Source organism: Canis aureus, chromosome 12, assembly GCF_053574225.1.
Source record: "Canis aureus isolate CA01 chromosome 12, VMU_Caureus_v.1.0, whole genome shotgun sequence".
NCBI lineage: Eukaryota > Metazoa > Chordata > Mammalia > Carnivora > Canidae > Canis > Canis aureus.
The window spans coordinates 44,713,082-44,728,502 of NC_135622.1; the positions used below are offsets into that span (position 1 = coordinate 44,713,082).

The following is a 15,421-nucleotide window of genomic DNA, read 5'->3' on the forward strand; positions in this document are numbered from 1 at the left end:
ACAGCCTTTGGGCTCCTGACCAGTCTGGCAGAAGGGACCACACTGCATGTGTGCAGAATCGGAAGTCTGACTGTGCTGTGCTCTGAACTCAGATGTGACCCATTGCTCCTGCCTCTGCTCCAAGTTGCTAGTACTTCAGATACCCCCTGGTCCCAGGGGGCAGGGAGCTTAGCTCTGGCTCTACTAACTACTCATGGTTGCTGCAAAGCCAGGCTAAAACCAAGTCATCTGTGCATTGGGATTTTCAGATGACCAGTAGAAAGTAGAGAATGGATCCTCTCACCAGAGCCATTAACAGGCTTCTAAATGGGGGGTTCTGGGAGAGCCTCAGGCAGGCATTTGGCCAGTGCAAGAATGTAAACGTGGGCCCTGGCTGGTAACACAGAACTTTCCGCTCAGCAGCACTAGAAAGTAGGAATTACGTTGAGACACTGGTGGGAGCTGGAAGGTTCTTGTAGGATAGGGGCTGAGGAGGGGCTTTTGGAAGGGAACCCAGGAGTGGGCCACATGCACACCCCATCCCAAAGTCCTCTTGTACCCAGAGGCCTACACATTGTGCCTGTCAGTTCTCAGGACCCTCCAGAGGAAGAGAGCATTGACACCCAGAATTTCAACCGCACTGCTGTTCAGTGCTCTAGCATTTATTTCACGAGTCCTTGAGGATTCACAGAGTGATCGGCAAGGAAACCCAATGCTTCAGGATCACAGTTTGTGTGCTCTACTTCCTGACTCCCTTCCCCTGGAGCGGAGGCATCTGCTCAGGGCATGAGCACCAGCATGGCTTCACTACTCTTAAGAGAAAAACGGAGGAAATAAATATCTAGGTAGGCTAGATAAGGCAGCAGAGAAGGCTGGTCCGTGTGGGGCCTGACACTAGTGGCATGGGGAGAGTTAGTGTGGTTCTGGGGCAGTGAAACCCGGAGAACACAGGGGGATGGGTGGTTGTACACAACAGCCAGCCTGCTCCAGGCACAAGCAGATCGCCACGCCTAAGGTCCAGGCCACAGACACCCACTGCGAGGCACAAGAACACGTGTGGGAGGCCTGAGCTCCAGGAGCGGGGAGAAAGCCTGTTTCCCCAAACCACTGTGCTTTCTCTTTCCCACCCGTCCCGTGCCAGCGACAGAAAACCGGAGAGATACACCCTGTGTTTGCCAGTCAAACGAAGGGGGCAGGAGATGGGCAGAAGGCCACTTGCCTCTAGAACCCAGGAGCAGCTGACCTCAATGTACCTGCTCTTCCACTGAGAAGCTTCTCAGATGGGACCCGACCCGGCAGGACAGAAGGCAGAAGCCTGGGCACTAGAGACGTCAGGGGAGCATCTGCCTCCCTTAACTAGATGAGCAGGTCAACAGCAGAGCTGTGCTCTCCCAGAGTCCTCACCCGTGAACCAGCGCACAGAGCTGGAGCCTCAGAGGGGCAATGGCACAGACCTGTACTGGATACACCTGTACTCGGGGCCAGGGCCCTAAGGGGAAGGGAAGGGCAAGGGAAGGGCATCCCAGAGATAATGGAAAAGGCACCCAGACTCGGGCGACTTAGGCCAAAGGCCCAAGGAACACAGAGGAGAGGAGGGCTCTTGGGAGATCTGTGCTTCGATTATGGGACATCTTCTTCTCTTGTCACTAACCTGAACCTACAAGCTCGAGAAGTGCAAGATGTCTGAAGCTCCACATCAAGACATGGGAGGATGTCAGGTCACCATGAAGGCCAGTTTTTGCCCCTCCCTACCATGGGAACCGCAGCAATGTGTCCCCAGGCCCAGGCGTGCACTGCTGCCTCCAACCCCCTCCCCACTTACTCTGCACAAAGGCCAGATGTCCCCATTTCCAAGCGTGTCTCCCCTGGATTCACTTCTGAGGGGCTGCCTAGCTGCCTCAGTCTGGCATAGATTCTCCTCGCAGGCAGGACCCGCTCTGGCAGTGCTGTCCCCCCGCAGACCGTGGCTAACCCCCAGGGCCTCCGTGCAAGGATTCCAGTTGTGCAGCTACAAGCTGGGAACGTCAGATCTTGGGCCGCCAGCCTTTGATGAACTGCATGATCTTCTTGACCTGCAGCTTGGTGAGGTGGAAGTCATCCGCCAGGATATCCTCACTGAGCTGCACAAAGATGCTGCCATCAATGCGTTCTCGGGCAAAGAAGCTCACCACATCCTCTGAGAGCCCAATGAAACGGAGACTTCGAGAGACTTCTTCCAGAGAGAGCGCAGACAGGTCAGCAGGGGGCTGCCAGGAGGAGGCATCCCGGCCTCCCCAGCCCGCGGCCCCCTCCCGGGGACTGGCAGGAGGCCCCTCCAGGCGCCCTTGGGCCAGAAGGAGCCGTGCCCCACTGGCCTCGGGCCCCTGCAGGGCCACTGGTGACAGCGGGGTAGGGACCTGCCGCAGCACCAAGCCTTCCGGTTCAAAGGCCTTGGGGGGTCCAAGTGGAGAAAGGCAGGGTGCCCCCCCAGCTCTGGGCTCCTGACAGCGCAGCAGCTCAGGCTCTGGAGAACTGCCCTGGCCCAGCTCAAAGGGGTCAAAGGGCTCCAGGGTGGGCTCCTGCCACTCAGAGGAGGAGGAGGAGGAGGTGGGGGCCACGGAATAGGCCTGGCCTGGTGAGCCTGGGCCTGGAGAGAAAGCTGGGCTGGAGGTAGCCAGGGGCCCCGAGCTGGTTGTGGGCCCAGAAGAGGAGGCCGCAGAAGGGCCTGAGGGGTAGGCAGGCCCCGAAAAGGGGTTGAGGGCCCCAAACGGAGCAAAGCGTTTCTGGGGGTGAGCGGGCTTGAACAGAGGCGGGCAGCTGTGGTACGCCTTCACCGGGGGATCAGCCCCCAGGAGGGAGACCGCTCGACTGCCCAGGGGCTCTGCAAGGGCCCGGGTGGCCTGGCTGGGCTGCGTGGTCGACGGCAGGGGTCCCGGGGGCGGGCGGCTGGAGGCCTCGCCCGCCTTGCAGTCTCCCCAGGTGCATGGGTAGCAATAGAGGGAGTAGGCGTCCGGCGACGGGGAGCCACTGGCACTGCGAGAACCTGCCCTGTGGGCAGAGAGACACACACAGGGAAGGTGAGGCAGCGCAGAGGGAGGCGCCCCGGGCTCACACACAGGACGCAGCGCACAGCTCTGCGGGGCCAGAGAGCGCCGCTGTGATCTCGGCACACGGGCGCCCGCCCGCTCGGGGACTGCTCGGAACCGCTCAGGGACCCACAGGCTCTGGCCGGCAGGCCTGGACTCTTCCTCTCCCTCGGTGCGGGCCCCCCTCCCCTCCTCCTTGCACCCCCCCCCCACCTAGGAAGGCCCAACACCGAGAGAAGGAAGGGGCTCACCCATCCTGGAGGCCAGAGGAGTAGTAGGAGAGGCTGGAGCTAGGTGAGTGGACGGGCTGCAGCTTGGGGAAGCGTGGGGGCACCGGGGGGCTGCCCGAGAGCCGGCCGCCGCCACTGCCACCCCGGGGAGGCACGGGGGGTGCATTGAGCAGGCGACACTCCTCCTTCACCTGCAAGCAGAGGGCCACAGCTCCACGCCCTGCCCTGAGCAGTGGACACTCCTTATCTTCCCTGTCCCAGGCAGCCGGGCCAGGAGGGACTGACACTGCCACGAGGCTGCCTCTGCCTTACCTGCAACTACTCACTGCCCACCCCCCCACCCCCAGCCTCTGCAGCCTGTTTCCCTCCAAGAGGGCCCACGACACGCACACCACCTCCTAGGCCTTGGAAATCCACCATGACTGTAAGAACAAGAATACAAAAGTAGATGGAAACAGATAAGTCGACCTAGTAGTCCCTCCTTGAGGAAAAGGACAGTGGTGTGACAGGGAGAAGAAAGGGAAGGACAAGTCTCTACCATCTGGGTTCCTTCTTTATAAACCAAATACTCCTAGTGGACTCCCTGGGATGTTAATAGCTATTTTCCGGGACGAGTATGGTTGGAAAATTCTGCGTTAGGCACGACTAGGGTTCCTTGGCGCAGGACTTCTCAGAGCCTTTAATAAACCAAAGTTGTATGGCTCCAAAGTGAGGAGGGGGTGGGCCAGGAATCGCCTGCTGCGTCTTTCTAAACTTAATCCACCATGGGACCTTCTTTCCACCGGACAACTGGCAGGACCCCCGTTCCGCGGAACCTTAGGGCTCATCCCAAATCCTCTCAAGCTAGGGACCTACGAGCGCCGCTGTCTCCAGGACGCCCAGCGCCACGGTCTCCAGTATTCCTTAGGACAATACGGCCCTGAGTCCTTCCCCTCCACTTCCCTCCCCTCCCGGCCCCGGTCCCCGTCCCGGTCCGGGGCTGGAGGCTGGGCCCGGCAGAACCTGCGTCTCGCTGACCGCCCGGCGCCCTCCCTGGGGGGCGTCCCCAGCTCGCTCCCGCCGGTCACCCTCGCGCCGACGCCGCGGCCACTCACCGCCTCGGACTTGGGAGGCACCGGGGGCGGCGGCGCCTCGGGCTCCAGGCTGGGCGGCCCGGCGGCCCCGAAGGAGATGAGATCGGGCCCGGGAGGCGGCCGGGCCCGGCCCTCGGCGAGGCCCTCGGCCGCCTGGTGCGTCCACAGCTCCTCGTAGGGGATCTCGGCGGGCGGCGCGGCGGCCTCGGCGGCGCTGGCCCAGTCGGGGCTCACGTACTCCTGGTCGCCGTCGCCGGGCGGGCCGGGGGCGCGCGGGGGCGCGGGGGCGCGCGGGGGCGCGGGCAGGCAGAGGCGCGCGCGGCGCGGGCTGGCGCAGTCGTCGGCCAGCTCCGCGGGCGCCTCGCGCACGGCCGTGGAGTACTCGTCGGGGTCGAAGCGCTCGCGGCAGTAGGAGGCGCTGTCGCGCACCAGGCGCTCCACGCGCGGGTCCCCGGCCAGCAGGCCCTGCGGCAGCGCGAAGCGCGGCGTGTCGGTGAGCAGCAGGAAGTGCAGCGGCGCCGGGCCCTCGCGGCGCAGCGCCAGCCCCAGCACCACGGTCTTGGAGATGATGCTGACCAGCTTGTAGCAGTGGCCCTCCCGCACCGGGTGCAGGTCGTAGGGGTTGCGCGGCGGCCGGCTGGGCACCAGCACGTTCACCGGGAGCCGCACGCGCTCGATGATGGCGCGCACCGTGTGCTCGCCCTCCTGCATCTGCAGCTCGAGCGGGCTGCGCGTGCTGAAGCGGCCCTGGCACTGGAAGGGCAGGCTCAGGCTCTCGTTGGTGCGGTGGTTCATGCAGATGAGGCAGGGCATCTTGCCTTTGATGGGCCTGGCGCCGCCGCCGCCGCCGCCGCCGCCGCCCGCGGCCCCCGCGCCCCCGGGGCCCCCGCCGCCGCCGCCGCCGCCGCCGCCCACCCCGGCCAGCGCCCCCGCCCGGCCCAGCTTGCGCAGCAGCGTGGTGAAGCGCGAGCGCTCCTTGGTGGTCTTGGCGCACAGGATCTCCGCCTGGCCCATGAGTGTGAGCTCGTCGCCCGCGTGCAGCGTGAAGTTGTACACCTCGCTGTCCTCGCTGAACTCGCCCGACACCACCTGCGCAGCCCAGAAGCCAGGCGAGGCCTGAGCCGGAGCCCCGGGGAAAGACGCCCTTCCTCGGGCTCACATCCCATCAGGAGGCCCACCTTCCCCGCCTGCAGAGGCCACAGGGCAGCTGTGCAACCTTGCATGAGCTACCTCGGGGTCCTACTCGCCTCACGTGATAACTCCTACTGGAAGACTTGCTCTATGTACAGCGATCGACTTGGAAAACATCCAGTAAATGACAACTTATATTCTCGTTGTCGTTTACAATTCCGGCACAATAATGCTCCATCCTGGGCAGCCCGGGGGGCTCAGCGGTTTAGCGCCACCTTCAGCCCAGGGCGTGATCCTGGAGACCGGGGATCGAGTCCCGGCATGGAGCCTGCTTCTCCCTCTGCCTATGTCTCTGCCTCTGTGTGTGTGTGTGTGTGTCTCTCATGAATAAATAAATAAAATCTTTTTTTAAAAAAATGCTCCATCCATTCAACAAGGCTTCTGTGAAGAGTAATGAATTGATGGATAAGGGTCTGTAAACAGTAAAGAGCTATCTGTACACAAGTGGGGGACTGCTGGTACTGTGTCCCCACCCCCCACCACCAAAGCCACTACCCTTACACCAGTGGACACTAGGACAGGCTGCCCTGAAGGTCTCCAAATCAAGCATGATGCTCCATACACACACACTTTAACTCCTGTTTCACCACCTTTCCAGAAAGTTCTGCAGACCAGAGGGTCCTACAACTAACCCTTCCATATGGCCCAATCATGCCAAATGCCATCCAGGAACTGCCAGAAGCCACACGGACACCTTCTGCCTAAGGGCAACCTTCTAACTAGTGTGGGGGCATCGTGCCTGGTGTGGCAAGGACTGACCTTGACACTGAAGGTGATGGCTTCCATCACAAAGATGCGGTCAGGGAAGACGCTGGCCACCTCCTCCACGCTGCTGAAGTACCTCACTGGCTCCCGCACATCCCGGGCCTGCTCCAGGAGCTTGAACTTCCCTACACAGGAGGAACATAGGCTGCTAGGGCAGGCCTGCCTGCCACTCCCTACTTCTGCTATCCTCAGCTCAGCCAGCCCCTCCAGAACGCAGGCAGGCAGAAAGGCACTAGTGGGAGGTGGCTCAAGGGTGAAGGTGAGCACAGACCCAGTATCTAGAACCCCATGGAGAGCGTGTGGGTAGCTGAGGAGGTTAGCAGCTGCCTGCCCAGAGAAATCCAGATGCAAACTGGCAGCCAAACACTTGCACACACCACTGGCCTCTAACCAAGCATCAGTGTGGTACTGGAGATGCTGCCTCCTATTTTTGTCCTAGTCCTTCTCTGACCTTCTGTGACCCTCAATGAGTCCCTTCCCCGCTCTGGGTCCTCACCTAGGAGGAGGGTGCAGGAGCAGCTGATTTGGGGCCCTGTCTGGATCTAGCATCCAGTGTATCAAGTGTGGGTTGCTGAGCATTGGGCAGACAGGGGCTTGGCCCCAGGCCTGGGAGGCCCCAGGAGAGCTGCTCAGACTCCACTCTGTTCCCAGACCCTGCCCTGTTCCAACATCTAGCCCCACCATCTCAGAGGCCTCTGACCTGAGCCCAGCAAAATCCCCTCCTTCGGAGCCTACACTCTAGGACTATTTGGGCTGGCTTGGCAGATGCCCTCAAAGGATATGGACTTTCCAAGAAGGAGGCTAATCCATGAAGCTGACACCCTTGTGTAAACTGTCTCACCTCACTGGCTACCCATGTTTTATGTGTCCACCTACATGAGAGCAAGGACAGCTGTGAAACTCCCACACATCTGGATGGATGGCCTCTTCTCAGGCCTTCCACAGACAGAGGAGACTCTTAGGTGAGTGGCCAACAGGCCAAGGGAAGACAAGGTGGCTTTTTAGCTTCCATAGTCTTCCAGGTGGTTGCTACAGTCATGGTCCAGCATTTATTCATCCCACAAACATTTATGGAGGACCCTGTGGGTGCCAGATGCTGGACTAGACCCAACAGAGGGTGCAAACCTAGGTAATCCTGGAGGAATGGGTGTAACAGGGAGCCCCCAGTGATGGTGGGCTGGGGCCGGCGCTACGACGGACCCGGGGCTACAAAGCCAGACGACCACGGAGTTACAGGAAACCTTCCTGAGGGGATCTTTAGAATTATAAGAGTTTCACAGAACGGTCTACATGGAAGAATTGGTGCGGACTGCCAGCCCAAAAGGGGGAGTGCCCGTGCCCTGGACTTGAGGCAGGGGAAGCAGCATCCAGGGGATGAAAGGCTCTGAATGCCAGGCCAAGGCGGAAGGGCTCTACTCAGTAAGAAATGAGCCTTTGGCTTTCAGCTCAGAGGAAGCCAATGTGGCCGCTTCCTTCTGTTGTCCCTGCTGGTGAGCTGCCTCCACCATGCTGCCTAAATTCAACCCCAACAAGATCAAAGTCTTATACCTGGGGAAGTTGGTGCCACATCTGCTGGGTCCCCAAGATTGACCCTCAAATAAGCTGAGGGAGGACACTGCCCAGGCCAGCAGTGACTGCAAGGGTCTGGGGAGAAGAGGGACACTGACCCTTCGGAACTAACAGGCCCAGACTGAAATGGTACCTTCCGCCTCTGCTCTGATCATCAAGCCCTCACGGAACCGCCAAGAGACAGAAGCAGAAAAACCCGAGTCACAGTGGAAATGTCACTTTTGAGGAGATTGTCAACACTGCCCCATAAAAGCAGCATGGATCTTTAGCTAGAGAACTCTCTGGAACTATTAAAGAGATCTTGGACTGCCCAGTCTGTGGACTGCAGTGTTGATGGCTGCCACTTTCATGACACCAGGCATCAGCAATGATGCAGGGGGGATTGCCTGGCTAGCTAAGAACCAAAAAGGAAAGTATTTCAATAAAGGGTCACCTGACAGCCTCCTTCCATCCCCCAAAATAAAGGAAGAGAAAAAAAGAAAAAGAAATTAAAGCAATGACAGTGTTTTGGGCAAGGAAATGCCAAGATCCATGTTGAACTCTCTAAAGAAAGTGGAGCGGCCAGTCAGCCAGTGACAGTTCTGCTGCAGGGCTGGGACAGCGACTGAGGGAACAATGAAATGGAGCAGAGTGAGAGGTGCATGGAAGGAAGGCCCGGGTGGCAGATTAGGGGCAGGCAGGGGGAGGACAGGGGGCGGGTCACCAGCGCGGTCAGAAACGGAGCTGGGAACACAGACTCTTAACAAAAGACAATACACTGAGGTTTCCCAGGGGAAGGGGGGCAGGGGCCGGGGGAGATGAGGCCTGGGGATCCAGGCTCTTGGCCTGATGAACACCAGGGATGTAAGCGATGAATCACTGCATTCTACACCTGAAACTAATAGCACACTATGTTAACTGGAGTTGAAATAAAAATTTGAAACTACAAGGAAGAAAAAGGAAGGAAAAAAAAATGGACCTTGGCAGAACTGCTAACTGGGAACCTGGAAGTAACACAGGGGCAGGAGCCAGTCCTGAGGAGGCCAAGTGAGGCCCTCCAGGGGGTGAGCATGTGGGTGCAGGGCCTCAGGACTCCTGGTCAGTGGTACAGACTGGGGGCATCTGTGTGGCTCAGTCGGCTAAGTGTCTGCCTTCGGCTCAGGTCATGATCCTGGGGTCCTGGGGTCCAGCCCTGCATTGGGCTCCCTGCTTGTGCTCTCTTGCACCCTCTCTCAAATAAATAAAATCTCAAAAGAAGAAGAAGAACAACAACAAACTGAAGGTCAGCAGCCCACAGGAGGGGTCTTCAGGTAGGCCAGGGAAGATGGCTCAAGGAAAGAGGAAGAGCAGAGGATCTCAATCCTACAAGTTCATTAGCAACCCTCTTCTGGGAACCCCCTTCCCAGAAAAATGCCCACAGTGTACTCCTGGCATGGACACCAACACCATTTTGTATACAGTGTGTGTGTTGGGGGTGGGGCGGTCCTGGATTCCCCAAAACCCAGCCAGCATCCCAAATGCAGGACCCCTCACCACCCCTCCCCAGTGCTGGGCATGAAGAAAGGAGGACCGAGGACAGAGCCCATCAGCAGAAGCAGGAAAGCAGGGAGACTGCAGAGACCGAAGGGCCAGTGGCGGGGAGAAAGGTGGAAGGCAAGTCCTGCCCTAACCACTGGGGGGAGCCCCTTGTAGGAAGATGTGCCCCGGCCCCACGGCTGCCGGGATGCAGGTGGGGATACAGGGGTTGGGCCCGGCAGGGAGCAGGGCTCCGGGGGTCCTGCAGGAGGACTTGCAGAGCTGCCACCTTCCGACCCGGGTGGCGCCCCCCCCACCTGGGCTCGTCCCCCCAGCCACACAAGCCCCGACCCCCAGCAGCCTCGTGGGGAGAGCGGGAGCGAGTCAGGGCTGCAGCCGGGGAGGATGTGGCCGGCAGATCGATGTAACCATGACAGCGGCACCAGCCTCGGCCGCAGCCCCCGCCCAGCACCGGTCATTACGGCGGGAGGAAGGAAGGAAGGGAGCCCTCCCGGGAGTAGGCGCTAGCCCCGGGAAGCCTTCACCCCCCCTGCAGCTTCCTCTCCTGCCTCCCCCGTCCTGAGACATCCAGGGCCCGCGGGCCTAGGCGCCTGCCCCTGCCCCTGCCCTCCCTGGCCCCGCGGCCCTGCTTCTCCCCCCTCCTCCCAGCACCCGCGCCGGCCTCCGTTCCCTCAAGAATGGTGGATAAGGGACGCCTGGGTGGCTCAGCGCTTGAGCGTCTGACTTGGGCTCAGGGCGTGATCCCAGGGTCCGGGATGGAGTCCCACATCGAGCTCCTTGCAGGGAGCCTGCTTCTCCCTCTGCCTGTGTCCTGCCCCTCTCTCTCTCTCTCTCTCTCTCTTCTCTCTCTGTGTCTCTCATGAATAAATAAAATCTTAAAAAAAAAAAAAAGAATGGTGGATAAATGTACAGACTTGGGGGCCAACAGACCTAGTCGGGTCCCGACCAGCTGTGGGACCTTAGGCACACTAACGTCTGGAGGCTTCAGTGTTCGCATCTGTGAAATGGGAGCATACAGCTTAGCTCCCAGAGTGCAGGCCAACACTGACCAGACCACCTGGCCCCGCACCCAGGGCGGCGGGGGCTGCCTCGGGGCAACCAAGTTTTGCCGACTCTCCTCTCCCTCCTCTCGGGGTGCTGGGCTGCACACTCCCCTCCCCCGCCTTCCCTGAGAGGCTCTCGGTCCGCAGCCGCTGCCCCTGCCCCTGCCCACCCCATTATTAATTCATTAGGAGGAACTGGCGTGGGGTTGGAGCTGTGCTCTCAGCTTCCTCATCACCCCGCCCCTCCCGCTAAGGGGCCTGGCGTCCCCTCCCCCACAGAACCACCCACCGGAAAGATGCGATGGGGATGTGCCTCTCCTACAGGCCAGCTGTCACCCCATGACCGCAGGGTCTGCATGCACTCAGGGGCACCAAAAGACATAGGGGAAGGGCTAGAAGCCTCCTGCACTTACTCTTCCCTAGGAGACTCTGTGCCTTGGTTTCCCAGATTCTCAATAACACAACTGACGAAGGACAGTAAAGTCACACTCTGTCACTGAGGACTTTCCCCAATTTTTGCTTTATCTCAAGACGAGGACCTGGGACCTCTTCCTGGACCAACACCAGATACCCAGCCTGGGAAATTTCTAGCAAACCTTCTCAAGGGCTCCCGGCGGAACCCCAGGTCAGAAAGACACTTGGGTTTTCTGTTTTTAAATGGGGTGTGAGGGTTACGGGGGTACCAACTTCGCAGGGTTGTTGTAGAGAGCACAAGCCTTTGTCTTAGTTCTGTCCTCCTTCTTCAGAAGAGACCCAGGAAGGGCTGGGGGTGGGAGGCAAGCTACTGAAGCTCCCGGAGCCTCAGTTTGTGAGCTAGATGGAGTTAATAAGTGGCTGTGAGGACAAAATGATGAAATGCTCAGCTCAGTGTCTGGAAGACAGCCATGTGTTTAACACACAGGAACTGTGCAATCCTGGGCTCACATGGGGGCATTGCTGGGATGGGGCCACGAGATTCCTACCCTGCCCACCCACGTGATGACACACTTGCACTGCTGGTGTGGTGCCAGCAAGCACCGGCCCAGGAGTCAGGTGACCTGGGTTCTAGCCCGAGCTCCGCTGCTTACTAGCCGTATGACCCTGGGCAAGTCACTTCCCTCTTAAACCATCTGTTTTACGATGTGTGAAATATAAGGGCTGGACTTTCCCTTTCCAGCAGAATCTTTTCTGCAGACAAAATCTGATATAGGATGTCAACATCATATATATAAAAGATAAAAGTAGAAATTCATTAGCATCATCTTATTTAAAAGTCTAAATTTTAGCATTCCCTTATAAGGTCAATCAATGAAAACAATGAGTTTAACATAAAAATTGGGAAGAATAGGATTAGAGCCGACCCATGCAGCTATAAATCAGCCTGAGCATCCCTGTGTTTCTGAGGAGTCTGGGTTGCACACTACTGAAAAGATTCTGGCCATATTTTCGTTGAGGGTCTGTACAAAAAAGGCTTAATGAGGCAGCTCATGGTACACACTCAAGGTCTCTAACGGGGAGTTAAGGTTTGATTCGTATCAATTTGAGAGTGTTGGTATTTTTTTAATCATTAGTTTAAGATCTATTTTAAAATAAAATGTGAACCAAAAGGTTTGCAACAAGAAACCCAGAACTCCCCAGAACAATATGAAAACCACTGGGCCCTTAGGCAGCCCCAGTGGCTCAGCAGTTTGGCACAGCCTTCAGCCCAGGGCGTGATTCTAGAGACCCGGGATCGAGTCCCATGTCGGGCTCCCTGCATGGAGCCTGCTTCTCCCTCTGCCTGTGTCTCTGCCTCTCCTCCCTCTCTCTCTCTCTCTCTGTGTCTCTCATAAATAAATAAATAAAAATCTTAAAAAAAAAAAACAAAACAAAACACTGGGCCCTAACCCTAACCACCCACTGCCAGCCAGTGGGCCCTCGCTCATCCCTGCTCATCCCTGGCTCCAAGGGCAGTCACCAACAGCTGCTCCCAAGCCCCACCTCCTACCGTCCTGCCTACACTCCCCAGGAGCTCTGTGTCATCTGTCCCTGGCTGGGCACACCTGGGTACTGCAGGGGGATGTCAATCTTGGGTCCGATGACATAGTGGCCCTCCTCCAGGGTATGGGCTGTCACCGTTGTCCACTGACGGCAGGAGTGAATGAGCAGGATGTCTCTCTCACTGACACCCTCGGCATACTCCCCTGGGAGGCGAAGGAAGAGGAAGGAAAGGTAAAGTGAACATTAGGAGGGGCAGAGAGAGTAGGGAGGCTGACTTCTTCACCAAGCCCCGGACTGGGACAGCTCCCCACAATCCCTGTCCAGGTCAACAATGCTCAAGGGACAGGCGGTCTGCCACTGTGGCTGCAGCGCTGTGAGTCATGCCCCATCTCCCAGGGTCCCAGCAAACAGCCCAGTCAGAGTCCTTCATTCACCACTGGCCTGGGCCACCTGCTGTCCCAGGCCCAGGGCTGCGTGGGGGCCAGAGAAAGGGGGGGCGCACCTCCCAGCAGATGAACAGCCCTGTCCTCCAGCCCCCAGGAGCGCTCGGATCCAAGCGGAAGTGGAAAGAGAGGTGAACCGAGAAAACAGGCCGCCTTTGCCATTGAGTGGAGGATGTCCAGGCACTCCCAGAGGGGAGCAGCAAACATGCTGGGGGCGGGCGAGGACTTACTGGGCAGCAGACACTAGAGCTGGCCCCTAAGTCAGTGCCTAAGCCAGGCAAGGAGGGCCTTGGTTGGGGCCCACACAGGGCTGAGACAGGGCTATCCGCTGTGGGCCTCAGCTGAGGGCTCCCCTAGAGCCATACATCACTCAGGGCAGAAGAACAGCCTGGAGGAGCAGATTCCTGCCTCTCTCCCCAGCAGCCCCTTTGCACCCACTGCCACAGGGGGCTCCTACATTCAGGGGACCTCAAGAGAGAGGGAAGAAGGTCTCAGATACCCCCTAGCCCCTCTCAGAGAAGCTGTTTCTTGGCTCTCCCCTTTGTCAGCTCTTCACCCTCCCAGTCTCCGGAGCACAGTGATGAGGTTGGGGGCTGGGGAGGACTTGGATGGGGGGAGGGCCTAGTTCTGGGGGAAGCTGCATTGGGGCAGAGGTGTCGGGAGGGGCCTGGGCCCAGGAGGCTCCAATCCCAGCAACGGTTTCCAGGGGAGCAGGAGGGGCTGGCCCAGCTTCCAGGAGGCCGGTGGAACGGTCTCCTGGCTGCAGCTGGTGGGCAGGGAGGGGGTGGGGGACGCCTCCTTCCCAGCCCTCAGACACAACTTTAAATTGTTGCCACCCAACCCCATGGGAAGTGGTTTATCCTGATGACAGAGGGCTCCATGAAATACATGGGGAGGATGTGTCCATGGTTTGGTGGGGGCTGGCTCCTACTGTGTTGGAGGGTGCCCCAGCCTTCCTCCTCAGCCTCTAGCCCCTCCCCTCCCCTCCGGGAGCCCAAGCAGCTCTCCTACTCTGCAGCTCTTTCTAGAGCTCTCCAAAGCCCAGCCTGCCTTTCCACAGGGACACAGGCCACAGCCACACAGGGCACACATCAACAGCCATGGGTCACGGTCCCCAACAGTTGAGCCAGCACAGCCACCTAGCCCAGAGACAAGAGCCTGTCGCCCCACTGACACGGCTCAGTCTCCTCCCGCCGAGGGGCCTCTCCCAAATGGTCAGGCGTAGGGGGGCTTTTAAGACTTCAAGACATACTTTTGTTCACCCATTCACACTCATGGTGACCCCAGCCATAGCCACCACTGTCACAGCTAGGCCCCCACACCAGCTGTCTATTTGCTCATCCAGTGGTTTGGTGGGCCCATTATGTTTGTTAAGCAGGAGATCTTCTTCCAAGGAGCTTGCAGCCGAGCGTTAAGACAATAAACTACTCCAAGGGGTGCGGGGGGCCTCAGGTCAGGAGTGCCAGAGGAGTCAAGGGACTCTAAAAAGCGGCCTGCCCAGACCGGGGAGCTCAGAAAGGCCCCCCAGGACGGGGTGCAAAGGGGGATGTGTGGGGAGTGGCCAGGGAGGACCCAGGGCCAGCCTAGCCACAGCAGCCTTGATGCTGACACTGACCTCGGGATCCCAGGCCGACGGCCCAGAGAGCACGACCACGACGCTGGGCTGCCGAGCACCTCTGTGGACGGCCCGGCCCGGAGGCCGCCTCGGGGGGCGACCCCGGGACAGCCTGACGCTGCCGGTGCCCGCTTTGGTGGCAGGAGGGCTGCGGCCCCACGGGGAGGAGCGGGCCGCGGCCGCGGGCCCCATTAGCATTCAGGGAAGCGAGTGTGCCAACGCGGGCCAAACCCCTATTCTTCTCACACACAAAACCCCCGGCCTGGCTGCCAGCCCCGGATCCCGCCCCTCCTCCAGCCGAGCGGCCCCCTGCCTCCAAACGGCCCCTCGCGGGCCCCCACGCGCAGCCCCGTCGGCAGAGCGCCCCGGGCCCCGGCAAGTGGGGCGCGACGTGGGGGCGGCCGGGGCCGGGCGGGGGGCGGCCCTGGGGACACCGAGTCCGAGGCCCGAGGGACGCGGGAGGGTCGAGGTGAGGGGCGGGAGACAAAGGACGGAGGGGGCGCGGCCGCGCGGGGGTCCGAGCCCGAGCCCGAGCCCGAGGCAGGGCTGCGCCGACGGGGCGGACCCCCGCCCCCGCCCCGGCCCCCGCCCCCGCCCCGCTCCCGCTCCCGGTCCCGGTCCGGGTCTCCAGGGAAGGCGCCGCCGGGGGCCGCGCGGGCCGGTGCCGGGGGCGGGGCGGGGCGGGGGCCGCGTCCTCACGGCCCCCGACCTGCCCGGGAGCCCCCGCCCCCGACCTCCCCGCACCCCGTACCTGGCCCGAGGCAGGCGAGCGTGGGCAGGCGGCAGCGGCTGACGATGAGGTCGAGCGGGAAGGCGCCCATGCTCCAGCGCAGGCCCGCCAGCCCGGCCGCCAGCTTCTCCATCGCATGGGCGCCCCCGGGGGCCGCCGTCCCGGGGCCCCGACGGCCAGTCCCGCGCGGCCCGGGCTCCCGCGCCCGCCGCCGCCTCCTGGGGCCGCCGCGGCGCTCCCCGCC

General features: G+C 60.4%; 1 protein-coding gene across 3 annotated transcripts; it reads right to left on the minus strand.

The window, feature by feature from the left end:
• Positions 1–608: 608 nt before the first annotated feature.
• Positions 609–15,370, minus strand: GAREM2 (GRB2 associated regulator of MAPK1 subtype 2). Of its 3 annotated transcripts, XR_013349551.1 has the most exons (7): positions 15,199–15,369; positions 12,452–12,592; positions 6,298–6,428; positions 4,369–5,436; positions 3,296–3,465; positions 1,802–3,006; positions 609–791 (listed from the first exon to the last, which is right to left on the minus strand). XR_013349551.1 is itself a non-coding variant. In XM_077843848.1 (6 exons), exons 1-6 carry the CDS (start codon positions 15,308–15,310, stop codon positions 2,004–2,006), a joined length of 2,625 nt encoding a protein of 874 aa, XP_077699974.1. In that variant the 5' UTR covers positions 15,311–15,369; the 3' UTR covers positions 609–2,003. The 3 variants fall into 3 exon arrangements, 2 of the variants coding, with proteins under 2 accessions (XP_077699974.1, XP_077699975.1); XM_077843848.1 differs by having other exon boundaries at positions 609–3,006; XM_077843849.1 differs by lacking the exon at positions 12,452–12,592 and having other exon boundaries at positions 609–3,006; positions 15,199–15,370.
• Positions 15,371–15,421: the final 51 nt, after the last annotated feature.